This window comes from Lepidothrix coronata, unplaced genomic scaffold (assembly GCF_001604755.1).
Source record: "Lepidothrix coronata isolate B3197 unplaced genomic scaffold, Lepidothrix_coronata-1.0 Scaffold150, whole genome shotgun sequence".
Lineage (NCBI taxonomy): Eukaryota > Metazoa > Chordata > Aves > Passeriformes > Pipridae > Lepidothrix > Lepidothrix coronata.
In genome coordinates this window covers 320,895-346,733 of record NW_016690330.1, presented here as the reverse complement: position 1 = coordinate 346,733, position 25,839 = coordinate 320,895, and the positions used below count along the sequence as shown (strand labels likewise).

The 25,839-nt window shown below is 36.8% G+C and overlaps 2 protein-coding genes across 12 annotated transcripts in view; one reads left to right on the top strand and one right to left on the bottom strand.

Annotated features, from left to right (window-relative positions):
* Nucleotides 1-238: 238 nt before the first annotated feature.
* On the bottom strand, nt 239-6,617 carry MZT1 (mitotic spindle organizing protein 1). Its single transcript, XM_017828630.1, has 3 exons — nt 6,484-6,617; nt 3,419-3,564; nt 239-1,959 (listed from the first exon to the last, which is right to left on the bottom strand). Exons 1-3 carry the CDS (start codon nt 6,530-6,532, stop codon nt 1,936-1,938), a joined length of 219 nt encoding a protein of 72 aa, XP_017684119.1. The 5' UTR covers nt 6,533-6,617; the 3' UTR covers nt 239-1,935.
* Nucleotides 6,618-6,796: 179 nt separating this feature from the next.
* BORA (bora, aurora kinase A activator) overlaps nt 6,797-25,839 on the top strand; it is a 34,443-nt gene continuing 15,400 nt past the window's right edge. For 5 of the 11 annotated variants that reach the window (XM_017828626.1, XM_017828629.1, XM_017828627.1 and 2 more), the window contains exons 1-12: nt 6,797-6,969; nt 7,796-7,966; nt 8,971-9,077; nt 12,314-12,359; nt 13,750-13,831; nt 15,038-15,103; nt 15,863-15,919; nt 17,421-17,638; nt 18,844-18,997; nt 20,079-20,680; nt 21,085-21,216; nt 22,721-22,898. In XM_017828626.1, the coding sequence (XP_017684115.1) occupies nt 7,811-7,966; nt 8,971-9,077; nt 12,314-12,359; nt 13,750-13,831; nt 15,038-15,103; nt 15,863-15,919; nt 17,421-17,638; nt 18,844-18,997; nt 20,079-20,680; nt 21,085-21,216; nt 22,721-22,898 (1,798 nt within the window). In that variant the 5' untranslated portion in view covers nt 6,797-6,969; nt 7,796-7,810. Of the gene's footprint in view, nt 6,970-7,377; nt 7,424-7,795; nt 7,967-8,970; nt 9,078-12,313; nt 12,360-13,749; nt 13,832-15,037; nt 15,104-15,862; nt 15,920-17,420; nt 17,639-18,843; nt 18,998-20,078; nt 20,681-21,084; nt 21,217-22,720; nt 22,899-23,733; nt 25,373-25,571; nt 25,770-25,839 lie in introns of those variants that run through there. The other 6 variants (XM_017828623.1, XM_017828622.1, XM_017828618.1 and 3 more) reach the window with 6 other exon arrangements.

Below are 25,839 nucleotides of genomic sequence, written 5' to 3'. Positions count from 1 at the left end.
AATAAACACATACTGTATTTGTTCTGGATGGTACCCCAAACCAAAAGCCAGCAGGAGTTCTCTTACACCAGTTTTGAGAAACAACATGTTCTCCCTTAAGTATATTAATTAATATTAAGTAACCAATATTACCATTTAGTTCCATGTAATAATGACAATAATGCATTTTTAGTTTTATAGACATCAAATTGAGGTTTCAAATGTCAAAGACATGCCCTGCTTCTATAATTCTGCATGACACATTTGCTATAGTTTACTTAAAACTTTCAGGGTTTAAGTTACACAGGGTAATCTCACAGATTTAGATGTGCCTCCTGAGAACAAGAATGCTCCACATGTCTTTTCTGACATGTAGCCCTGAGTTTAGAGAAAATTAAGTAAAGAGCTAATTGCTAATTTGTGCTGATCTGACCTGGTGTTTTCATGATGTTTTACTGACTTTTCAGATTTCCTAAGATGAACTTCATTGTTGATATATTTTTATACTAAGGATATCTTACTGTTTAAAAAAAAAAAAAATTACACCCAATATTCAAGTCATGAACACTTAAAACCCTTTGTAAATTGGTGCTGTGAGTGTGAAAAATGACACTATTTATAAGTTCCCCAGCTTGGTTATCCAGAAGTTTTTATAGCATTCTCTTGCAATGATTTTTGGGATACTCTAACTGGAAATAAAGGTAAGTGATTCAGTGTAATATAAATATTTTTCTATTCTCCCTACCAGCAATTTGAAGTATTTAGCCTCCTTGATTGCTTTTTGTAGAGCTATGACCTAGAGTGCATATGCTGTAAACTCTCAGAGTAGAAAGAACTTTTTATCTCTGCACAAATATAACTTTTGGCTTAACAAAGATTCCAGGTTCATTTCCAAATGCGCTTCACTCTATTAACCCTGGAGTTCCTTTAGGTCCCATTAGCACCACACCTTGAAACTAGGATAACCAAAATCAAAAAAGCTTAAAAAAAAAAAAAAAGCTTAAAAGCCACAGGTGAAGAATACACAAGAAACTACTTTCTTACAAAGTAGGATTTCTGGATGAAAGGATATTTACTGGAAATTAAAGACTTCTTCTGGCACCAGTGAAGATTTCTAGTTCTAAATGAGAAGACATTTCTACACCAACTGACTGTTTAAGTCTCATTGATACCCATGAACCAAATCTGATCCTTCTCATTTATGCTTTGACTAAGAAATAACAGACAGACTTAGTATTTTTAGATCCAGTAGCTGGAACAAATGTAACAAATGTAGCATTTAATCTCCATAAAACATCCCACGTCATCTAGAATTTAAATTTACATACATTTCTGCATGGATAATTGAAGTACCTTTGTTACCTAAGTGAAACACTTTTCCCAGCAATTTGAATCAAAATCAAAAGGACAATTCATTACCTATATTATCAAAAATGCTTTACTTCTTATTTTCAAATTGATACTTAAATCACTGGCCTTGCTCTAATTAAAATAAAGTCAGTCTAGGCTTCATTCCTCTATGGTCCATAAAGCAAGGCTAAAATTGTACATGTAGTTTTTCATCAAAGCAAGAGATAAAACCCAGGATATACTAGCACTTGCAAAGGATGCATTAACAAAGCTGCATTCATTATAACAATATGCATTGATATGTGCTAGTAAATTCAACAGACGTCCAGTATCTGGCATGATTTTACAAGTATTGGATGCCAAAGAAGAGCAATTGCACTATATTCACAAACAGTTCACAAAAATACCATGTAATGATATTACTGGTGAACTTATTAAAAAATTTTTCAAAGCTATTATATGCACCATTCTTTTGAATAATATTACAGAAATATTCTGAAACCTTTGCATACACACTTATTTCATTTTTGTCTGAATAGTGGCAATCTTCAGAGCTCCTGTTAAGTTTATCTTGGCATTCTTCTCATGCAGAAATCTTTGTCCATATTAGCCTGTCATATTTTCAGCAGCCTAGAAGCAGAAAAAACATTTATTGCAAGTCACCAAAAGAGACATCATATAGATTAAATTTAATCTTTTCTTGTAACTGTTTTAATTTTCCTAGACCTAAAAAAAACCCCCAAAAAACCCCAAACCTAAAAATTAAGAACTACTTATGAACATTTCTCTAATGAACACTTTTTTAAAAAAAATAATGCTGTCGACTGCCATTATCCTTTTCTAAAATAGCCATTCCTGTTTGCTTGTGTTAAATTTTATGCCCTGCATCTGAGCAACTTGTATCCTGTACATTTTACCCTAATGCTTTCAAGGAGTGCTCAAATGCATATGTTTACCTCTGGAGTTTACTACTTGATATAATTTGTGGTAATTATTATTCCCACTCATACAGATAAGCTATTGACACAAAACTTAGAAGAATTACACTAACTATAACCGTATAAATCACACTGCCAATTATTTCATTAAGAATATTAGTATTTTTTATTACTGAATAACTCAACCCAACAAACAAGGCACATTTTGTTGAAGACTGACATTGGAAGATTTTAGCCAGTTATGGGACAAACAGTCAAAAGACAGCAAAAGGAATGATACATCAGTTAAAGCAAATGAAAAAGTAAAACAGCCCTCAATGACTGACATATGCATAGTTAAATTCATATGTATGTATGCCTTTAAGTACAAATATAAAATATGCATGAGCATGAGTATAGAAAAATGTTAAGTTAAAAATAAAGTACGCATCCTTCTAGAATAGAAGCAAGAAACGGGTTTCCCCTCCACCTCCCAGAAATAAACAAGTAGAAGATCCACTAGAAAACAATCGTGATTGTGATGTTCAGGTGGACCATAAAGAATGAAAATCCTTTAAAAGTCAAGTGAGGATTTGTTTTTAAACCATTGTTACCCTCTACTAGTTAAACAGGAGGTAAATGCTAATATATGAAAAGCCCTATATAAACACACATCATGAAATCCCCTCTTGCTGGTCTTTGGAAAGGTTCAAAGCACAGGTTAATGTGGTGAAAGAAATATGTGAAGATTACACTACCAAGCTGCACGTACCCATTTACAAGTACTGCCGCATACTGTTAAGTCTGAGGTTATAGAAATGAGATCATATTGGTTAAAGGAGAAAGTAGTAATCTATTTGTGATATGATGCAGATAAGGGGGCAAATAGTGACTACAAATGCTCAGAATAAAAAAACTGTGGGTTTTGGTTGTGGTTTTCGTTTTTTATATTTTCCCCTTCAAAAGAGTTAATCTAACTATTTTATTTGTACCATTTCTAGCATCATGTTTAATTCAGTTGTATTCATTGCCTTTTCCATGGAACAGTTAATTTCCTTGATTTAAACATGAATCATATCCTAAAGTACAATTTACAAATTGAAGTACAGCAAGTTGCACATACATCCAACTCTTAAAAACAAATTTATAGGCTTTTTAAACAAAAGCATTACCTTTAGAGCTTCTGTAGCCTTGCGTAGTTCTTTAATAACAGATGACAATGCTTCTGGATTTATCCCTTGTTCACAAAGCCGCACACAAATAGACAATGTCTCCATATCCAAGCCAGTGTTTAATATTCTTGAAATCTCAAACAGAACTGCAACAGAAAAAATGAAAGCACTTTTGTCCCTACAGACTATGAAATTTCAATTATCAAAATCCTTATTCATCAACATTTAACTTCTACAGTAGAGTGTGAACATGGCAGCTGTCCACTGCAGTCTGAACTTCAACAACAGCATTCATGTTCAGCTTTCCAGCACAAGCTAAAAGCTACAGCTTCCAACATAAACACCATGCTTTTCAGGTTCAGGAAACTTATTACTGGATAATGGGTTTTGAAAAGGTAAAAAAAAAATAAGTGAAGAATTCAACAATTAACATGCTCCCCAATTATGTAAAAGGTAGGCTATAAAAATACTGTACTTTAGAACTCCAGATACTGATGATGCCCTGCTGAAATGGCCTGGGAGGCACATTGTTAAAGCTTTTATAGAGAACATCAGCAGTTTTCTAGCCACCTTCTTCCACAACTAAACCTGGCTTTAGATCTAACATTAACACAAGTTTAATGATAAGCAATATTATTCAATTTTTATGTGTCCTGAATCACGAGCAGCGCCACATGTCAGTATGAGACCTTCTGGAGAAGGAGATTCCAGTCAGTTTTGTTAAAAAATAGGTATCTCTCTCGCTCCTTCCTAAGTTTCTCTGGAAGGCCCTTTTTCTTTGATTCTCATAAACAGTTTGTCCCAGATGCAACAGAACAACTCACTGAGATTTTATTTCTGGTTTCTACAGTAACCTCCATCCTGAAGCTAAGCTCCAATATAGATTAATTTTGTACAGGTGTTACTCACACAGTTTATGTAACCAAACCTCCCCCAAGCTAGGGAAAAGTGAAGTACAAGGTCTTTCTCACCATGTAAAAGCATCATGGCAAGTGACTACTGTCCACTTGACAACTATGAAAATATTACAGTGACATCCTGCAGCACACCCTCAGAGTCACACTTACCCAAGACATTAACAACCTAATGTATCCAGTCAGTTCCATTGAAGCCACAGGGAAAAAAATCTCTACATGTGAAAATATTCTTGAAGCCCACACAAGTAGGTTGGATTAAGAATATGAACAAGTTTAAGACATGAAAGCAGTCTGTCAGTCTAAAGTCCTATCTACAAGCCAGGAGGAGGAGAGCTTTTATCCTTCTCCACCTTAAGACATTCTTTTTCATGCTGGCTTGAAAGCAAACCATTCCAAACACATTATACATGCATGCCCTGTCCATACAAAAGCATCTTCAACTAACAAACTGATGCAGTTGCAATAAAATGACATTGAATGTTCAAGAGCTACAGAACTAAGAAGGACTGAAAACTTCCCAGAAAGAAACAATTCTTCCTTTTTTTAACCATTTAAAATCTATCAAAAATTTTACTAAGCATGTGACATATTTGAAGGCAGAGCAGTAAATATAACTGAAGATAAGTTCCAATTTCTACGTCAGCAAGAACTGTGGTCACTAGTTGGGGCAGTGTCTTTGGCAGAGAGATGTAGCAGTTTCTCCACAATTCTGAGCTCTTAGCTCTGCAGAGAACAACTATCTATGTCTATCCTAGATAAAAGATATACATTTTTACATGAGGAGCCTGGGCTCCTAAATCTGAAGATCAGTGCACTTTCCATATCTGTTCTCAAAAGCCTTTCTTTGTCTTTAAATCCACATGTCATCCCTCCTGCCCAAAACATTCCTGCATAAATGGAGAGAATGGTTGTCAAGAACTTAAACTCTCTGTCCTTCCCAAACGAATCTCTCTTCATCTGCACGAGTTAGTCTTAACCTCTTGCAGCATCAGAGGAGCCATAATTCTGCTAGTCCTGCCTTGCCTCCAGCAGCAGTCAGAGAGTGAAGATCAGTGGCTGAAATGCTAATTTTTATACCAGCTCGACTGGTGAAAGTCTTTGCTAAGAAACCCTTATGTAACTTCAAGAGAAGGGAAGATCCTGAGAAAATAACAAATGTAAAGCAACACCCCCCCAGATGTTCTCCTTAGCCTCTATGCCCTCTAGGGCATTTCCAGAGACAGTCTTTACATTTAAGAACCCTCAGGGGATTTCTTACAGCAGCTTTCCACTCTGCATATAAGGCTTTGGCATAGGCATTTCATAGAATTCCAGAGTTTCACACTACACTAAGAAACAACTCCAGGATGTACCAGCTTTGATTCCTCATAGTGAGGCCAGAAGAGTAAGTGAACACCTGACCTTTACTCACCTGCTCACGTTTCTTGGTTTATAAATCTCCAAAATATTTCCCAGCACTCCCAGTGCCACTACTCCCACGTTCCTCATCCCATAACAGTTTTGGGCTTGGGGGTTTTTTTTGCATCAGAAACTATTCTAATTCTGTAACACTGACTACTGTTCTCAAAGCTTTTTCACTACATTGTTTGGTTTTGTTTGTTTTTTTTTTTTATTTAGTTTACTTCTGTTTTCTGACTTGAGCCATCTAGGAGAAGGAGGGTTCAGATCAGTTCAGGTACTGGCAGGGTTGTCCTGCCTTTCTTTTCCACACACTTTGTTTCCCCCGGCTTAAATCCAAGACGCACAGAGCCAGGTAGCATAATCTGCGTTATCCGGTACAAATAACGAGAAAGTAGAGTAAATACATACGTATATTTATAAACACTAAAACCCAACAGTATTCTCTATTAAGTACTTAGCTATCTAAAGATCCCCAAGAAAAGCCACTCGACGTCTAAATTCACTCGCACTACGCGGGTGTTTAAAGCGTTTCACACACTATGAATAACACGAAGCAAAAAAGACATTGCTACGCGCTGCATCTTCCAGCAGCCGCAACCCGCACCCCTCTTCCCAGGAGAGGCGCCCGAGGCGTTCGCTTTCTCCTCCATCCTGACTAGGCGGAATCGAAGCTCTGGAGCTGCTTCTTAGCGTTGTTTCTTGGCCGCCGCCTCATGCGCGTCCCCCTCCCCACCTTCTGTCACGTACCGTCCATGGTCTCCCGGACCGCGTTCAGGTTGGCGGCGTTGCTCGCCATGGCGACCCCGCACCGCCCTCACATCCCCTCCCCCGGAACCGGAATGCGCCCCAGCTCGGGCCCCACGTGAGACCCCACGGCAGCGGCACGGCAGCGGCACGGCCGGGAGGGCGGCCTTTCTTTCGAATTCGTGCAGCGGCACCCCTGACCATTGGCCCGTTCGAGAGAGAAGGAGCTCTGCCATTGGCCCGGCGGCGGAGGCCGCGCGCCGTGATTGGTCAGAACGGCCGGACGGGGCGGGGCTGTTTAAAGGGCCGCCCGGCGCGGCGGGGGCGGGAGCGGCGAGTGGTGCCTGATGAGCGAGCGGCGCGGCGGCAGCGGCCCGGTAACGGTGGCAGGTGTCTGTGCCCCCGACCTCGGCACCCGCGGCATCGCTCCCTCGGCGCCCGGGGACTGGGAGAGCGGCTCGGCGCGGTGGCACCATCCCGGGGAGAAGAGTGAGAAGGGGCTGAGCGGGGACCCCTCACGCTGGGCTCCCGTCCTGTTCGCCGCCCCGGGGGCGCGGGAGGTGCCCTGCAGCGGGAGGGAGCGGTGCCGTCCCCCGAAGCCCTCGAGGGCCGGGGCAGGCCAGGCCAGGCCAGTTGGGGCGAGGGAGGGTGGTCGGTTTTAGCGCCTGGGCCAAGCGGGACCTGCTCGGGGCGTTATTGCTGCCCCGGCCCGCGGGCGGCACCGCGCGTCCCCCTTCCCGCCGCCCGAGGTCCTCCCGCGGGCAGGGGCTGCTGGACTGCTCCGGTGTGGAGGGAGGAGGGCGGGCTCGCCGCCCGCAACCCCGCTCGCCAACCCGTCCCACCCCTGTGGTCGCTGCTTGGCGTGTGGGCTCAGCGGGGCGGGCGGGGAGAGAGAGAGAGAGAACCCCTCCTTATTCCCAAAGCCCCTGAGTGCCCGCACTTGGTCCTCCAGGAACGTGTTTGGCTTCCTGACCGTTCTGTTTCTTCTAGTGGTTGTTCGTGGGTGGTTTTTTGGTTGCTTGTTATTTTGGTATTTGTTTGTTTGGTCTTTTTTTTAATTCCCTTTTTCATGCCCTTTCTTGTCTTGATTTTTTAGGTTCTGTTTATTTTTAATTGTTTATAGCAGCCTGATTTATCGGCTTTATGCCAGTAGGTCCAAGCCAAAGCTAACTTCGGGTTTTTTAGTCCTTTAAATGCTTCTGGCACCTTAAAACAATTGATCGTCTCTTCCTAAAGCCTTCAACATGACCCTAAAATGTCAAAATTATGATTTCATTATTTCCCTTAATTTTTCATTTCCCTCTCTTTTTTTCAGGTGTAGCTTAGTGTTATGGGTGATACAGGAGAAGGTAAAATGCAGATAGCACCAGAAACTCCAGGACGAGTTGCAATCCTGAATCCATTTGAAAGTCCCAGTGATTATTACACTCTTCAGGAGCAGATTGTCTCCAGTCCTTCGGTCTTTAAGTCGACAAAATCCTCATCAGTAAGATCTAGTCTTTAGTTGTTTAAGTATATATGTGGAACATTAATATTTTCAAATGCATTTAAAAGGATATTTTTTTAGTGTACTTTAATGTATATACTAAGCCAAAGAATTCTGGTAGTGTTTGGAGTTTCTTCTCTTTACAGAAATATGCTGCTTTTAATACTAACATTGTTGCTTAGTCTTCCTACCTTTCTAAATTTATCTAATTTAGTCCCTGGATATTAAGTGATTGAGTGCTAAAAAAGCCCCAGTTCCTAAATAATAAAACTTAGTTGCATTTCTGCTATGAGCTGTTTATGCATTCAAATTATTGATTTTGTGTATATATAACTTGTTGTTGCAAATTACATTTTGGTTTTCAGTTGAAATTATTTGCTGGTAAGCAGTAGAGAAGATACCGTGCTAATGAAACTAAAAAGACTTGGTAGATAATTTTTCAAATGTATTTGAACAGTTCTTGCTAATTGTTAAATAAAGGAGTGAAGCTGCTTTATTTCTGACTTGGGTTTTGTTGTGCACTACGCATGGCATTATGAGAGGGACTTTGCAAGATGCATATGAGGTTGCAACTCTTCAGTCTTTGACATGGGAGGTGAAAGGAAGACTTCTCTTTTATTGGATAACATGGTTTAGGTACAGACACTGGGTGTTCATGGAACTACAATTTGGATTGTGGCAATCTAGAAATGACTAAATTTTATCCCAAGTTATGTATCTTTAGTAGATCTGTCCTCAGATATTGAGAAGAAACTGACACCTCAGTTTGTAAATGTTAGCTATAACTTTCCATTTAATATTATCTTGTAAATCACTGTAATACCACTACCAGGGTAAGAAGCTTGACTGCCTTAATTTTCTTTTAAAAGTAGATAATTTAAATAGAAACTCTTTTGATTGTCCAAAACTATGTGGGAGCAGTGATTGCATTGTTCCATTGAGATTAGTCCTGTAGTTCTGTTTTTATCGTTTTAGAATAGTAAGCCTGTTTCTTTTTTTTTCAGACACCAGGAAAATTTAGATGGTCTATTGATCAGCTTGCTCTAATAAATCCTGTGGAAATTGACTCAGAAGATGTTCGACGCCAGGCAATGTATTTGAGCCATGCTAGGTAACTTTGCAATCTGTTTTTATGCAGTTAACTTAGCAGTAATACTAGAACACTGTTCTTTTGCTTTATTAACATTTCAGCATAGCATTAAAGACTTTTTATTGAAATCTTTTAACATAAATTTTTACATGTCTGTGATGTGGATATAATATTTAAATGAGGCTTCCTTGCTGTTCCTTCTTTTCGATGTTAAGAACCGCTGATCCACTCTGATTACAGTTTGGAAGACAGTCAGATAAAAGGAGTCAATGGAAGCAAGGAAATGTCTTGCCGGTGATTGTTACCAGGCTACCTCTTCTGTTCCTTGTTACAACACAGTTTATCTTCTCTGAGTATTCCTCCTGCAGAAGGGTAGGGCTGGGAAAGCTACCTAGGGAAGCCAACACTCCGTTTCAAAGGTATAGATTAGACTTAACATGAAGGAGGGGGGACCAATGCTAGTTACTTGAAGTAGTCTGGGAACATTATCTCAACTTTTCCCTTCCTCTGATAATAACTTTTGTGGGGAAAATGAGTAGGTAAAATAGGCTTGGTATTTGGAGCTTGAGGATAATTTTACATGCCAGTAGTACAGAACAACATGTCAAGTGAAGGTAGTCAAGGGAGGCCATAGTGGTGAACCCTGTAGACACTCCTGTATCTTTTTCAGATAAAACTTCCACAAAGAATTGCACCTCGTGGCATGAAGCATCATAGTAATAGGATAATAAACCAATCTTCCGTCCTGTCTAAATCAGGTCGCTCAGATCTAAGGGGCGTCTAACTTCTCTCCAAGCAACCTGTTCCAGTGTTTCAACACCCTCCTCCTAAAAAATACTGTGAAATAGACTTACTGTTCTTAGTGTCTGATTGAACCTACAGCTCTCTTTTTGAATAAGAAGAGCTGTAGAAGGAATATAACTGTCCTCAGCTACATCTGTGAATCGCCATGTCCTAATGTCAATATTTTTGTTCTTAATAGCCTGGCCTTTCCTGGCCTTCCTCTAGCAGCCAGTAGGTTTCAGACTCTAATGCTTTTTATATGTTATAAAGCCTTAAGCCCTATGTTTTTTAGGGAGTCAATTACACTGTTTCTGGAAGCCTATTTGGACACACAGAAACGGGCTTTAATCTGAATGGTTTAGGTGACATGGCCTACAGATGTGTTGTCTCAGTGGGTCCTTTTAGTCTGTCCCGCTGTTTCATACCCACTGTGACTTTTTTTTTTTAAGTCATTTCCTGTGACTAAAAAGAGGCTGGTTTGACTATGTGTAGATTTGCTGTGTCCATGCTTGCATGTTTCAGTGTAGTACAAATGGAGGTTGTTATTTCTGATGGCTGCAAGCTGTACATGGTTAAATACATATCTGTATATGAGTGTGTGTGTGTGTGTAGGATTTTGCATGGAAACTTAATTTAGATTTCATAAATACAGTTTTATGGAAACAAAAGTGTCATAAATACAGCTCTTGATGTTAAAAGTTCATGATAAAAGAATTGAGTTTTTGAAGCCCATGCATAATGTTACATGCACTATATACTCTTGTTAAAAGAGTAATTAATTTATAATGCTTGTTATCAAGTAATTTTCTGAATTAATTGCAAACAACCACAAGCATAGGTAATTCCATGTATAACTATTTCAAACTGTGAAATCTCTATAATGTAGTAAAACAGTCTTAGGAGCAGCACAGTGTAAAACCTTACAAAAGTCTGACTGTGTATCACATATAGACTTGATTTTGTGTAGTGTTACTGTTTCCAGTTTATTAAACTGCTTATAAGATGTTTAGGAGAATACTTTTCTGGCAAACTTGTTGGTGAAAAATAGTCTGTCAATAGCTGAGCAGACACATTGACACAATCTTGTCCACAAACTTTCCCCTTCCTTTTTTATTTCTACTGATAGAAGTTGAGTGTTTCTAAATTGGGTGCTATGCTATTATTCGTTAATTATTAAAAGATGTCTTTCTGCATCGTGCGTGCTTTGTGTCACAGTTGCAAGTGCTGTGTTGCTTGAATTTGCATACAAGACTGGCTTGGTTTTATTCTTGTTAAATACATATGACATTTTCACTTCGTTATTTTCCTGGAGTTATGCACTGAAGAAAAAAGGTCCTCTTTTGCACTAACCAGCACTTTCAGTGGGAGCTGTTTTTCCAGTTCCTCTGTTTGCTTATTACTTCTCATCCACTATGCATAAATATACAGTGATTGTATGCTTATTCTTTTTTGGTACAGTAACTGAATTTTGTGCAAGTATCTTCATAGAACTGTCACTTTAGCATCATCTAGGCAGACATACTTGAACATGGTGTGCCCAAGCATTGTAGATACATTCAAAGTGTGATAAGCATGAAAGAACGAACTGTGAAAGAGAATTTATGTATTAGGCACATTTGTGTGTGTTTGCATAGCTAATAATGTTGTGTTGTCTGACTGATTTCTAAAATTATTCAAGGTTAATTCAAGTATACTATCTGTATATGAAACCATTATGCAATTCAGCTAAGACAATGATGGACATTTGTAAGCTTCAAAAAATTTTACCATAAATTCCATAGTAGTAACTTGAGTGAGACTAGGAGGTGACCATTAGAGGAAATATAAATATAGAATCTCACACATCATGGCTGAAGTAACTACAATATTTTTTTAAAAGATAGGTTAAAAGCTGCATAAGAGAATGTGTTCATTGTTAGAAACTGAAATATGACGTTATATTCTAAACTGAAGTAAATAAGGCAGACTATCTATTTGGCAGAGAGAACTCTGCTGGGAAAATGGGCTGTGTCAGGAATTTGAGTTTGCAAATTCCAGGAGTGTCTTCAGTTGCCCTTCAATTCCTTGTAGCCCAGTTTTTTATTCTGCCTGGTTTTATAGTGTAAGACTAATCTCACTGTAACCAATAGTAAAATCTATTCATATGACATAATTTTGGAAGATCAGAAGTGACTGAGTTTTTGTCTAGACTTGCTGATACAAGGAGTAAATAGATGATTTGCAAATGTGTACTTATAAATGGTACAGATCTTTTTCAAATGAACTGAACTGAAAATTGCATTTATATTTCTAAATTTATAGGATAAAATGATTGTGCATAACAGTAAAAACAATCTTACGATTTAGGGTTTAGTGCAATTTCATTTATAAAGTTCCTCTTGAGCATCTATAAATTATTATATGGTTGGACTTTACATTTTTTCTTACTTATGTGATGGTTTTGATAATTGAGTTGTCTTTCATTTGTTACTTAGAATTGATAAGGAGACAGAAGACAGAAGGCAAAAAGCTATTGAGGAGGTAATAAAACTTTGTGCTATCAAATATTGTTTTGTTTTTTGTCCAAAAAAAAAGGTCCACATGTATTATAGGATTTCAAAACCCAAAAGCCTGTTATATTTCAGTAATAAAGTGATTTTGCATCCTCATCCATTGTAGTTGGAATCCACATGTTCTTTTTCTTCCCATCTTTTTTCACACACCTGTAGGACAAAACAACAGATTTTTTTTCTTTCATGTAGCTTGGCGAGTGTAGCTGTAAACTAACTTATAAATAGTTAACTTCAGGTTACAAATAATGATTGAGCATTTGGGGGTTTACAGTAGCCATTAGTAGTTTATTGCATTTTTAAAAATATTGCAGAATCTTGTGATTTCTTTTGTTCCTTCCAAAGTCTGCTTAGTTGGATGTACGACTTTATTGTGGTAGCTTGTATATATTTCCATCCATTTTTCGTTTTATTTTTTACTATCCGTTTGTACAGCAGAGAAAGACAAGTGTTTCAAATCTTCGCTATAGAACTCTTAAATATAATTTCAATTTAAGAAAGGTAAAATAAGGCTCTGGTAAGCAAGTCTGTCAGTTTCTGTCTCTACAAACAAAATATATATTTTAGGATTCCATCAAGATGCTGTGTAGTTGACCTGCAGCTAAGATGTTCTGTTGTTCTAAATCTGCATTAAACAGGGTATTTCTTCTTTGTGAGGTATAACCTAATGGATTCTGCAGCTGAACAGCTTGAAACCATGTCTCTGATAAAAATTACATCTTTAATAGTTGTGTTTCAAGCTGAGTTTTTTTCTTTTACTTTGAGTCTTGCATTTATTGTGAAAACAAGATTTGCCATGTGTTTCTTGAAGCTATGTAATAGTGTTCATCTCCTCAGCATCAGGGCGTTCCACAGTGCAGCTGTGATGATAGATACAATTTCTGGTTCAAAGAAAAAGACTGAAATGCCAGTAACTCATAAATGTTTCACTGCTAACCAGTTTAGCCAAATACATTAATAATGTTGCCAAAAAGCCTTGGTTTATCACTTTTGCTGCAGTGTCTCTTTATCACTTCTGTGAAATAGCTCAATTGTCAAAATACAACTTGACAAACTGAAAATTTGTAAAGAATTATTTTAAACTACTGTGCAATAAGTGAGGCAGTGACAGTTCAAATTTTTAAATGAGTAATTATTGTTAAATGAAACTTTTCTTCAGTTTTCACTCTGAAAAGATCTGCGGTGCTGTGTGTCGTAAAGAATATGGGGTCTTCAACTTATTTTTTCTTTAATCTCTCTGAGCCTGAAATAATGAAATAAGTTCTGCAGTTTTTCTTGTTCAGGGTACTGATCTAAATTTAAGTTGAGAATCACCAACTTTTTTTAAAAGTGCTGAGATGCTTATTTTTATTCTGCTCTAGTTTTTCACAAAAAGGCTCATAGTTCCTTCTCCTTGGACTGAACATGAAGGCAAACAAGTTTCTCAGTTTAATTCAACTAAATGTAAGTTGCTTTTGTGTGTCTGTCCAAAATAGTTTCGCTTTTGGAGAAATTATCAAGCATAATTTGTTTCAATCTTAATTTAAATTTTAAGAACTGGTGATAAAATATGGCACAACTGATAGATTTTCAGCTGTTCTCTCCAAGTGCTCTCTTTAAGAATTATTTATTAATCAAGTCTTGTATAGTTTTTCCTTTTTATTATTTTTGGTTCTTGTTCTTAAATCTTTTTACTTTAATAAATTAATAAATAAATAAATTAATAAATTAATAATTTTTTAAAACTAATTTAATTTGCTTACAGAATTGCAGTGTTGATACTGGTAATAGCCAAGTGTTCTACTTTGCTATTTATTTTTATTTGCATGTCCTCCTTATTCTGACTGCTTTCCTCACCATATAAGCCTATGGGAAATGGAGTTCCATATTTTTTTTACCCTTGCCGTTGTTGCTAAGACCTGTTGTCGTCTTAGCGTCGTGCTAACTCGTAGTCACTGCTCCTGGGTTTCCTAAGTTCATTATGGTTATGCCCATGTGAGATTTTATTCTTAATGCTATTGTTACTGAAGTTTATGTATAACCAGCAGAATACATAGTAAATGGACTACAAGCTGGACAAATGTCAAATATAAACTATTGTTGCGTAGGAAATTCTTAAATAAGTGGTGATTTTTCAAGATTTGGAAAAGGCTAAACTTAAATGTTTTTTTATCAAGGAGATGCAGCTTGTGGATAGTGTATTTTTAATTGTGAGTTGTAAGATCATCATTTTTTGAGCAGATAACATGAGCCACAATCTGAGATCTGGAAAAGTGAACGGTAAAGGAAGATGGTCTAATGTGTTCTTTAGCTGTATAAAAAAGCTAAAATATTTCTTCACCTCAAGTCCAGACTGAGTGATTTTATAGAAATGTGTTCTACTTGAACACAGCCTGTTTAGCTAAGTGTAAACTAGTTTGTTTTAAATCTCTCTAATGTAGAGAAGGCTGCAGGAGACAAAGGTCTGAGCAACGCTGATGGTGTTTCACTATGCTTTGTTTGAATAGAAAGGTGCTGAAATTCTCTTAATCAGCTATAATGGTAACCTTTTTTCAGTACTCCTTTTTAATCTCTTCCAAACTTTGATGCAAAAGTTTTGTTTAGTTGTATTAAATATTCTAACTCTATATGCAATGCATGCTTAAATTTAAGTTCTTCTGTGTTTTACAGCCATTGATCTAAATAACATTTCTCCGATTGGAAGACAGCTAAGCTTGCAGCCTGGAAAGAGCAATGGTGAGTAAAAGGCAATGTCTGAAATTACAGGCTTTCTCTGAAGCAAAATAACCCATTTTAAATGGCTGTTTAATTTAAAAGGGGAATTATTTGTTTGTTAATATTCCTGTAGAAATAGTTTTTCTTGAACTGAATGGTATTATTAATTTTAATGTCCATTTCTCATAGTAATTTAATTCTGTTATACTCTCTGGTATTTTTTCTGAAGTAAAAAATGAAGTCCCCTGTAAGACTGTGGGGTGCATTTTTTCCAACTCAATGTATGCGCTTTTTCTGAATTAAGAGGTGAATGTAAACCTCAGGTTTATGGGTAAATTACAGTTTCAAGAAACCTTTAATGTGTTGGATTGTTAAGGATTAGAGAATCTTGATTATTTTCTATGCCAAATAAATAGCAGAAATCTTAATACATCTTTTAAACTGTATCATTTTAGATAAATAGGTAGTGTTTTTCCCCAGGGTAATTTGATGATTTTTCTCTCATTTCCTTTTGAATCCTTCCTTTCTTCAGAGACCTCTTTCCTCAGTTAACATAAAAGCCTCTAGAGAGGCATTCTTACAACTCCTGGGTTTTTTATCTCTAGGCCTAATGTGCTGCGTATAGTGTTGTCAAATCAGAATCACAGCTTTAATTAACACTTTTCCTTATTGCAGCTGTAATTTAAATAGCTCAATTGTGGTGCGATTTGAAAGTGAATGTTTGCCTACAGTTTTAGTAAAAGGTCACTAAGCTAATTTTGTTGGTTTTATTCGTTGCAGCTGCTTGTCAGACAGTACTGTCTTTGCCAGTGGATATTAATTTAGAGAAAATACTAGGTATGTCATGCAATATCTGTATTTATGAATGTCTAAATGTTTGCTGGGTGTTTTTGTCTTATGAAATACTGAGAACCAAATGAATGAACGAGTTTTAAGTATGTGTTCTAAATGGACAGTGTGTGTTGCACAGGACGTGACTTAAATGATATGATTTGAGTGTGGACGTAAAGACAGAAAAGGAGGGATATGGAGGACAACTGGAAATTGTTCAGCCTGGAGGATACTGAGGGGAGACCTCATTGCAGTATATAGCTTCGTCATAAAGGGAAGCAGAGGGGCAGGCACTGATCTCTTCCCTGCGATGACCAGTGACAGGACCTGAGGGAATGACCTAAGTTTTGTCAGGGGAGGTTTAGGTTGGATATTAGAAAAAGGTTCTTTACCCAGAGGATGGTTGGGCACTGGAACAGGCTCCCTAGGGAAGTGGTCACAGCACCAAGGCTGCCAGAGTTCAAGAAGTGTTTGGATGATACTTTCAGGGACATGGTGTGACTCTTGGGGATGGTCCTGTGCAGGGCCAGGAGTTGGACTTGATGATCCTTGTGGGTCCTTTCCAACTCAGGATATTCTATGATTCTATGAAATTGATTAACAGTTAACAAATGCATAAAAGGTAGTAAGCAGAAGATAACTCCTGCCTCCCCTAAACAGAGCAGTTACTTAACTCAGCAGAGCTGTTTGACTTACAGATAACTGGTTGTGAGACTCATAGCCCGACCTTACCTTGAGTAAAGCTGTGCTGTAACCCTGCCTTTAATTTAACTGAAACCATGGTGGTGACTAGAAGTTACGTGGTAGCAAAAAAGCCATGACTGCTGAGTGAGGATGCAACAGAGGCCACAGTCCAAATTAACTCTCTGATTATAAATGCTACGTCAAGCAATTGCTGCCACCTTCTCAAGCTTCTCAGGCTGGAAAGGCCTGTTCTTACTGCTCATGTGGGAACAGTGGGTACAACCAGCTCAGAGGGTTTTGTCTGCGTGCAGCTATCCCTGTATTGAATTTCACAACCCTGACTGTGGGTCATCAAAATTAAAACAGAAAAGCAATACCATATCTATTGCCTTTGTTTTTTGTCTTAACAAATGCTTCCATCAACACATAATTTTTAAGTTCATTAAAAATTTCTTCTACAAGGAATATCCAGTTAGTTTAGTTTTTCTTGGGTAGTAAAATAATCACTTTTGCACTTTTGCAACTCAGATGTGAGGAACTGGGAAAAGACCAGTAAGTAGATGCTAGCCTATATATATACTTTTTTTTTTTTAATTCAGACCCTAGTATTAAGCGATGATAAGCAGAAGTGGAACCTTTGTGGACAGAGTGGACTTTTTGTAGTGGTAACAAGCAATCCTTTGGGATAGGTGCCTAATTAGATTAATGATTTTCTGCATTGGTCAGTTGGATTAAATGCTTTAATTTAGTTATATATCTCTCTGTAGTAAGATTTTTTTTTTCTGCGTTCTTATTGGAAACAACTTTTTCCCACAATTTCTAGGTGAATATTTTAGAACTGAAGAATTTGCAGATCAGTCTCAGGAAAACCTAAGCTCTTCATCACTCAGAAGAAAGCTGTTTTTAGAAGAAAATGGAAGTGTATCTGCATGTTTGTCCCCTTCTCTGCATAGTCCATGCAGTAGTCAGCCACTTGGAGTGCTTTGTTCAATAGAATTATCTCCAGTCCGGTGCAGAAGCCCTCTGGACACATCTAGTTCAGTAAGTGGCCTGTTTCGTGGGCTGGATGGGATGTGCTTTATGAAGGAGTAGATGCTAGACTTAAGGATGGTGGTTTGTTTTTTTTTTTTCCAAATTCAGAAAAAAATGTGCGAACTAAAAGTATTAAAAGAATATATTACTGACTTTTTATTTTATCAAATTATTTTGTTGTGCTGTTATTCTTTTGTATAGAAGAAATTATTTTCTAATGTTATGAAATGGAAGTAGAAATTAAAACATGCAAAAGACTTGCTGAAAGCATGTTGAAACCTATTCTTCATAAAATGTGTATACAAAAAAAGTCCTGTTTAAATGCATGAACTACTCTCTAAAATACCAGTTGATATGAACTTATGATATAATTATTTCCCTTATAGCTCATAAACTCATTTATAGTGGAAGACATTAATGTGAATCTTTGAATGCAGGGCTAAATGTGCTTTTTTTCTTTTCCATTGACCAGAGTTTTCAGATGAATAGACATTTATTAGAACACAGAACATAATGACTGTTCTTTAATTGAAACAAAGTAAACCTAATTCCCAGGTGGACATAGCACAGCGGAACTGGTTTAGGTGATATGGTTTCATCTGTTTGGTGGCTGAAGTGCATGGAAAAAAACTACCCTAGGAATAGTGTGGCTTAAAAAAAAGTTTACTATGGTAACCTAGTAAAGAATTCCTATAACAGAATAGTAGTCATGTTCTTGCAGTATAATGCTCTTTTCTTCAGGAGAAATAGTTTCATGTTTCACCTGCTGCTGAAGTAAGTAATTCAGAAAATATGGATTACATTAAAATATAAGTAGTGGCTGACTTTCATCAGCATTGATATGAGCAAGAAATTTAGATCAGATACTTGACTAGATACACAGATAGCATTAATTCTCTGTTTAAGTTTCTCAGAGTTCTTAAATCTAATGGATGTAGTAGGCCTGGTTGGTATTATGTGACAGTTTGAGTCCATTGCTCTCTTCTCCTATGTGGAGGCATAAGGTCCAGGTAAAGAGCTGCACTGAAATATTTAAGCTAAACTAATGATAGAGATTGTCACTGTAGAGGATTAGTCTTTCTCAGTGCTGGCATATTAAACTTTTAAATTAGAACACTTTGGAACACTTTTTATATATACATATTAGCCAAAGTTAATGTTACGAAAATATGCTGTGTGGTTTTGAATTTTTTTTTTTTTTTTTTTTTCTGAAGGGCCAGTTTTCTTCAAGTCCTATTCAGGGAGGAGCAAGAGCTTACAGTCTGGGAAGTATAACCAGTCCCACATTTTCAGAGGGGTCTCCTGCACGTAGTGGTTCTCCTACTTTTTCACCAATTGCTTTTCACATAAGAAAAACACCACTCTCAGGTATGGTTTAATTGTATATGTTATTCTTTCTTGAGCCATATATTTTTATTATAAAAATTTTTATTATAAATTTTTTTTATTTTTAAATTTTTTTATTATAAAAATGTTTTGTTATAAAAACTGCTGAATTCTTAGGGGAACCTATTTCTGTTAGGAGACATTATTGTTAGGAGTTATGCTTGGCAGACCAGCATATGACACATCCTCCTCTATGACACATTTACTGTTTAGCAGTGAAATATGTGAGACAATGAAATGTATATGTTTACAAAAAATCAACTAGAGAAAATATTTTAGAAGCAGACATTGAGACCTTAGAGGAATGAAAAAAGTTAGAAGGGTTAATCTAGTGTGGGAGGGAGTTTAAAGCCACATGTCTGAACTGTCAGGTCACAATTCTGATTTGGCTCAACCTGAAGCATTTTAATGTCAATGGACAAAGAATGTTTAGATTGAGTTTTCAAATCATGCAATCATGAAGATTATTTGAAATGAAACTGATGAGTGAAGAAGTCACAAACATTTTGTGTCTTTGTTGCTCTAGAAAATGTCAGTATTTCATGCTGTGTCCATAACCTGGAAAGGCTTTAATGCCACGTTTATGCGTGATTTTGATGTTATGAGCCTTGTGGTATTTAACACCATTATATGTGGAGATTGCATATGTGTTTTCTCACTTGTTTGATCATCTTAAACTTTATTGCTGCCAAAAATTAAATACCTATAGAATATATGTATTGATACTTGTTTGGGAAAAACCCACAGAACCAGCCTTCACACACTTTCCTTTGAATACTGTGTAGTATTGACATTTGAAAATAGAAGGTCTCCAGTGCAGTAAACCACGTCACAGAAAACAAATTTGGTGGTAAAAATGGAAAAGAAACTTACCTTTACCATGATAGTTAAAATGTGCTGCTGGTTTGTTTGGGGTTGTTTGTTTGATTTGGTTGGGAGACCGGGGTCAGTGAAATGCTATTTAGTTGGCTATAAATGATTCAGTGCACTGTAGGCCCTTGAGGATGATGAATTTTTTCTATTAGCTATTATGTGGAATTTAGCTTTGTTGGTTTTTTTACAGACCAAAGAAAATTTACATTTCGTTCTCCAGATATTCCTTCTTCCTCAAATAGAATGACACCGCCAAGTACAAGAAGTCCTTACATAGATGGTTGTTCTCCAATTAAAAATTGCTCTCCTATGAGGCTTGGAGCTTGTAGAGGGACTGCCCAGTATCAGACTTCTGTCATTAGAATACCAATTGCAGTTGAGACTCATGATGAGGATGAGGAAGACAAGGAAAATGCTTCTCCAGCAGAAGCTCGGTTCCCAGAAATGGATAATGGAATAAACTTATGTCAGGAAGACAGTGATACTTTTGCACATGGTACACATCTTGTGGTAGCAACTGTGTCTATTGCACCAGATCACTCAGAAGCTTGTCATCAAAGGTTGTCATCATTTCAGGATATAGAAGGCTTAAAAGAAAATAATACTGTAGATATGGCTGATGCAGCTGAAGTGTCAGAGGAAAACACTTGGATAAAAGAAACAATTGGCAATAGCAATACACCAATGACCAGCTTTATGACAGGCATTACTTTCAGTATTGAAAGCTCTCGGATGTGCATGTCACCTCTTGCCGAAAGCAGTGCAATTCCTTGTGACAACAGTAGTATTCAGGTAAAAATAAAATTTTTTTTTTTGCTTCTCTATAAAACTGAACTGGACATAATAACTTTGAATACATATATTATTCTGGAAGTAATTATTATTTTCTTGTATTGGTCGTGGCATGCTGGTGGTATCATGACTTTTATCGCTTCCCTCCCATCCCGTCTTTGCTCTCAGTGGAGTTAGCATAGCAATTACAAATTATTTTTGTGCTGCTCTGTACAACAGTACATTTAACTTAATCCAAGCTTATTCTGACAAATCTGCTTACAATTTGCTTTTGTTGTTAACTGATTGTAGTTGGTTTGTTGGATTAAGTTCTGTTAATCAAATGAAAATCATATCAAGTATCCGAGGGATTTATTGGTATTACAGTTACAGTACATTTTTCAAGCCCTGCTTCTTGATTTCAGGTGGACAGTGGTTACAACACACAGACTTATGGAAACAGCATTATGGATACTGCGGGGGCTGAAAACAGCTGCAGAGAAAATGATGTGAATACTGTAGTTTTTCAGAATAAATCTCAGATGCTTAGAACAAAGGTAGGAGTTAAATTGCAATACAAAAGTGAGAGGCTTCCCATCTAAAGCATCCATTCCCCATTTTGTTTGGTTCCAGGGAGCCTGAGGGGAGAGACAGTGAGGTGATATTAAAGATGTTAATGTAGTGTCATTTCAAGTATGTCGAAAATGGAGAATAAAGGCAGGAAAAATTGTTTTAAGGTGGCGATAAAATTAATGTGTTTTAAGACAAAGGCAGGTTTTTTCAGAGGAAACTGAGGTACATATGTGAATGGTAGTTGTGAGGCTTCAGATGTATTGGAGTCCGTCTCTTATTTTTGTTTCTATTGTTCTTGCTGCTTTCTTTTATTGCTAAATTTTTAAATGTGTGCCTGTGGAGAAGGACATTTTTTGGGGAAAATCGTCCGCTGCTGATTTTCATAAACTCATTAGTAAGTTTCTTAGACCATACCTAGCATGCTGACTTGGTGGGGAACTTCCTGCTTGGGTACAGTACAAGTGCTTTGATTACCTATCTGAAAAAAAAATGCCAAAAGACAATACATATCTAGCAAGACTCCTAAACCAATAATATTGTGACTGATCGGAAGGAGTTCTACTTCTTGCAGAGAATTGGAAGCAAGGCTGTTTTCTTTGGAGAAGAGAGCAAAGATCATCTCCTCTCACTTAGTAATTATGGTATTATGGTCTTACAAACTTAGTAGTTCATAGTCTGCGACTTAGTGTTGTTTACAGTCCTTGAAGGGGAGACAATACTGAGCCGTAGTACCAAATTATAAAAAAATCCTCAAGTAGGTCCATTCAGCCCTGACTTCACTTCTGTATCTGACATGCTAATAGCCAACTCTCTGCCAAGGTGAAGTACAGACTGGTGGTGTCTTACAGACCATCGACATCAAATTCTGAACTCTGCTCATTTAAGACTAGGATAAATGTGCCCTTACAAAATTAAAAGGAGATGGATATTTTAGGTTTAACATCTAAAAATATACATCTACTCTGAGGTCTTGCCCCAGTCACCCTGTTGGACGTGGATTAGATGTGTGAATGTACTTCCCAGAAACAATTGTATAGTATCAAACCTGACCTAGAGGGACTCACCAATGTTATGCAGCTTTCTTTTCCCACTATTAGTCTTTCAGTTGCTAGATCCTGACTAAGCCCAATTTTGCATTTCAGCTTAGTAAAGTATGAAGGCATTAAGTACTTCATTCAACTCTCACAAGAGAGAGAACCTCCAGAGAATGGAAATTAAAAAGCACAGACACTGCTGGCTGAAAGAATTGAGTCTGGCTCATTCAGAGCATGTGAGCTCTGAAAGGAGGTGGTTTTTGCTGACAGCATGTTTCAAAGATCTGTGCAGAGAAAACATATTATTTAATTTCTTTCTCATTTCAGAAGGGGAGAGGTGGTACTTAAGGTACTTATTGTACTTGAAATTTGCAGATAGTAGGTTTGGATCTTATTTCTTACGGAGAATTTCTGTGAAAATGGTTTTAAAATTAACTTTTCCTTATTGATCTAGGAGTGTTCTGTTTTAAGCCATAAGGACAATCAGTTGCTGAGAGCAAAATCTCCAGAGACGCAATCCTGTTTCCAAAAGGCAAAATCACATACTACAATATTTGGAAAAAATGCAACTTGCAACATTTCTGCTTGGAAACATAAAAATGAAAATCAAGGTCAGGGATTTCACAAAACTGGTATGTAGTTTCTGATGGAGAATTTAAGTTGTGTTGTCTAATAAATTTTTATACATATGATCTCAGTTACCTGGATTATACCTACCTTTTTGCTTTGTTAATGCAAATGTAATAAATTGTAATAAATAGGAGTTTTTAAATAATGTGGGATTTTTCAGGTCTTATGAACAAATTTATTGGTATTATTAAGTGATCCTTTTTTGAAAATTCAGGTGTCTAGTTAGTACAGAGAAACAAAACTTTTTTTTCAGAATTGTGTTCCTTCTGTGATTAGGGTAGATTCCATGAGGAGCCTTGTCTTGAAAGTTTGGACATAGCTTCAACTTCCAGATGGGTGTTTTAGATAGATTGAGCAAACCTAGGATAACTTGCATAGGAACAAACATAACTGCAAAACCAGCTACATTTTAAGATTTGTCCCTCCTAAAAGCATGAGGGACATTTTTTTTGTGGGGGAGAGAAAAAGGAGAGGAATATTAATTTTGATTTGGATTGCTTGTCCCCAGTCAGATTTATTGTGTGGCTTCATGAATACTAGCACTGGTACCAAGAGTGAGTCACTGAACAGAAATGAACTGCTGAGGGTGTGATGAGAGCAAACCCCAAAGTTTAGTTCTTTTAGTAATACAAAATAAGCTTTATGTCAAAAGCAGCTATTTAGTAGTTCTCTGAACAGCTTTTAGCTTGGTTTGACAGAAGGCTGCCTACCTGTCAGTTAGATTTACCATGTACTTGAGTAAAATGTATTATTGGTTATTTAAAATTAAATTGTAGTGTTGTTGCTTTAGTAATTGTATTAGTACTAACCTTGGAGCTGATCACCTGACTCCACCAGTGTCTCCTAAGAACACTTGTGTCCAAACTGATGCTCCAGTACACTTCGGAAGGAACCTAAGAAGGTGCACTAAGATTAATTGGTCTCAGTACATCACTAAGAGAATGGTGCGGCCTTTCTTCTATCAAAGTAAACCATTACACTTTTACTTCTCTCTTATGTTTAATTCTCAGTATTATTATGTTGCTTACAGAAATAACCAAAATATTTGTATAAACCCTTAAAAATATAATTAACTTCTGCATGCCACTTATTTCAGAAAGTATTAATATAAACAAACCCTTGATGCTTTCAAGAAAATCATCGACGATTAAAGTAATGAATTGAGGAGGGTCTAGAATCCCAGAACTCCCTTTGTCTAATCAAATCAGATTTGGTTACATTTGATTGGATTTGTTTAAAAGAACCTTGTGGCATTTATAAATGTGAATGGGGAAAAAAAAAATCCATGTGGTAATCTTCTAGTCCTTAGGGACTAAGAGGGGAAGAAGAGATAAGGGAAATACTGAGATTTCCAAGCTCTGTTTATGTAGAGCTCTGAAGTAAATTTTTTGGGTTAATGAAAATCATAAGTCCGTTCTAATATGTATTCCAGGTGAAGTAGTCTGTCTGTCTTTCTTAGCAAGTATGTTCAGTCCCAGGGTGCTGGATGGCTGCTTTCTGTTCTATTCCACAACCCACAGAAAAGCTTGTACCAAAGTGATAGGTGGTGGCTGATGAGTAGCTATTGGCACACTAAGCCTGAAACCATTGGTCAGACCTAAATTTGAAGGCAAAAGACAGCATTTTTTAAAACTCCTACTGTGAGCAGAATTGCATGGCATTAAAATCAACATGTTAGACCTGAGACTTGCGTGTGTTGTTTGAGGAACAGTTCTTGAAATATTTTCATTGATAATTCACCAGTGAAGGCTTTCTGAAAAACATACTTAAGAAAAAGGGAAGCTTCTATACACAGCACTTGGTTTTACTTCTCATACTGCAGAAATAAATATAAAAAATTTTACTTTAGTTTTCTAACCAGCAGCCATGATGTGCATTATATTTACTTCTGTAGCACTTTAATCACTATTTCTGTAATGCATATTGGATTGACAGTAATTGAATCTAGCATCCTAAATTATCTATTTCATGATCTTCAACCAGTGCTCTACTAAAAGCTGGAAATACGCAGACTTGGTAACTTTTAGGGGATGATTTTGTTAAAAGTAGGAAATGAGCAATATACTTCATTGTATATGAACTTTATAAAATAGAGCCTTCAAAATGTTCTTAGCTTTAGCTTGTAAGTTTTGTCACTCAAAAGCAGGACATAACTTGTCTAAGGTTTATAAGTTATGTATGACCTTGTGTCTTTTCTGTTTCTCATGACAGTTTTCTTTAGCAATAATCAATTGAAAGGAGGAATTTCAGATTTCTGGACTGAACACACGATTTATTTTTGCAACTATGATTACTAAAAATAGTACTGTTAATTTAATGGATTTAAGAAGCAAATTATCTTTTTCTGAACTGTTCTGCATTATATATGTAATTAGGAATGGGTTATATTTTTTAAAATTTTTTGAATTTTTAATAATATGTTCAATGATTGGAGGCTTTTGAAGTATTCACAAATAAAAAATCTATCATTAAAATATTTAATTTCACCCTGTATTAGTACGTTCTTAAAGGTTAGGGAAAAGTAACAGCAGAAGTGTGTGAATGGGAGAAGTAATTAAGGATCCCCCCCAAGTAAATTGCCTGTATTTTCTGTCCTGTTTTGTAGTCTTCAGTTAGATGGGAAATATTTATTTTATGAAAACATGCATATTTTTTTATTGTGTTTTGTACAACAGATTTGGAGAAGAAACCTACTGTGCAAATTACCATGGAAATAACTTGACCATTCTGTTTCTGTAGTTGTTCTTAATGTATTGGTTGGCACACATTGCACAAAACGGTCATTGTTTACATTAAATTAATTTCAGTAGTTTTAATGAGAGTCTTTTAACATGTCTAATTGTAAATTGAGTAGAGGAACAGAATAAAGACATCTCTTTCATACCTATGTTGTTCAATTACTTCTTTTAGTTTGGAGGTGCTAAAGAGAATGCACTGAAGAGA

Excerpts from the sequence above, each read along its gene's own strand:
- MZT1 (XM_017828630.1), bottom strand. The coding sequence starts at position 6,532 with ATGGCGAGCAACGCCGCCAACCTGAACGCGGTCCGGGAGACCATGGAC. Across the intron at positions 3,565-6,483 it reads GGTCCGGGAGACCATGGACG|TTCTGTTTGAGATTTCAAGA; the intron begins GTACGTGACAGA and ends TTTCTGTTGCAG. Across the intron at positions 1,960-3,418 it reads AGGCTACAGAAGCTCTAAAG|GCTGCTGAAAATATGACAGG; the intron begins GTAATGCTTTTG and ends TTCTGCTTCTAG.